Source organism: Dendrobium catenatum, unplaced genomic scaffold (assembly GCF_001605985.2).
Source record: "Dendrobium catenatum unplaced genomic scaffold, ASM160598v2 fragScaff_scaffold_1622, whole genome shotgun sequence".
Lineage (NCBI taxonomy): Eukaryota > Viridiplantae > Streptophyta > Magnoliopsida > Asparagales > Orchidaceae > Dendrobium > Dendrobium catenatum.
In genome coordinates this window covers 159,984-160,787 of record NW_021320084.1, presented here as the reverse complement: position 1 = coordinate 160,787, position 804 = coordinate 159,984, and the positions used below count along the sequence as shown (strand labels likewise).

The 804-nt window shown below is 43.5% G+C and overlaps 1 protein-coding gene across 1 annotated transcript; it reads left to right on the top strand.

The window, feature by feature from the left end:
- Positions 1-207: 207 nt before the first annotated feature.
- On the top strand, positions 208-530 carry LOC110107456 (em-like protein). Its single transcript, XM_020837727.2, has 2 exons — positions 208-316; positions 391-530. The coding sequence occupies exons 1-2, from the start codon at positions 208-210 to the stop codon at positions 528-530; spliced, it is 249 nt and encodes an 82-aa protein (XP_020693386.1).
- Positions 531-804: the final 274 nt, after the last annotated feature.

The following is an 804-nucleotide window of genomic DNA, read 5'->3' as shown; positions in this document are numbered from 1 at the left end:
AGGTGGTGCCATTCCAGCAACTGAAGTAGCCTCGTGTCTTAACCAGCATTCCTACATCATACGTGTCTTCAACCTCCTTTCTCTTCAGCTCCAACCATTATTATACTTCACCGACCCTATTGCTCCTATAAATAACTTGTAGCCATCGATGGAGTAAATAGCTAGCTAGAAGAGAGTGTACTGTGCAAGTACATACGTATATAAGCTATGTCTAACGTGCAGGAGAGGCGTGAACTCAACGAGCAGGCAGAGATGACGGTGAAGCCAGGAGGCAAGGGTGGCAAGAGCTTAGACGCTCAGGAGAATCTCGCCGAAGGTATATATATTGTAAAGTTCTAGAGTTAATATTTTGGTATAAAAAAAATGATACGTAGAACTAGCCTGTTATAGGGAGGAGCCGTGGAGGGCAAACGAGGAAGGAGCAGATTGGAACTGAGGGTTACAAAGAGATGGGTCGAAAGGGTGGGCTCGGCAAAGCGGAGGAGACTGGCGGAGAGCGTGCCACTGGGACGGGGACCAATATCGACTAGTCCATGCATGTTTCATGCTTCATCATAATACTCCACTAATGGAGAGTCCAAGTTACGCAGTATTAGCAGTAGTAAGTTTGTATAACTAAGAAATGTCTGTGTATATATATATAGTTGTCTGGGTGTTGTGTATATGTTGCTTTCATCGAAGGGCTCTAGTGAGGGTTTGTCATGTTGTGCTGTTTGGAATTCCATTTCTAGTGTTTTTGTGGCAAGAAATGTGGGCAGCTATCTGATATATATGTATAAAAAGTTGTCTTTGAGTACTACTATA

Coding starts and splice junctions, on each gene's coding strand:
- LOC110107456 (XM_020837727.2), top strand. CDS start 208: ATGTCTAACGTGCAGGAGAGGCGTGAACTCAACGAGCAGGCAGAGATG. Junction 317..390: donor TCAGGAGAATCTCGCCGAAG/GTATATATATTG, acceptor AGCCTGTTATAG/GGAGGAGCCGTGGAGGGCAA.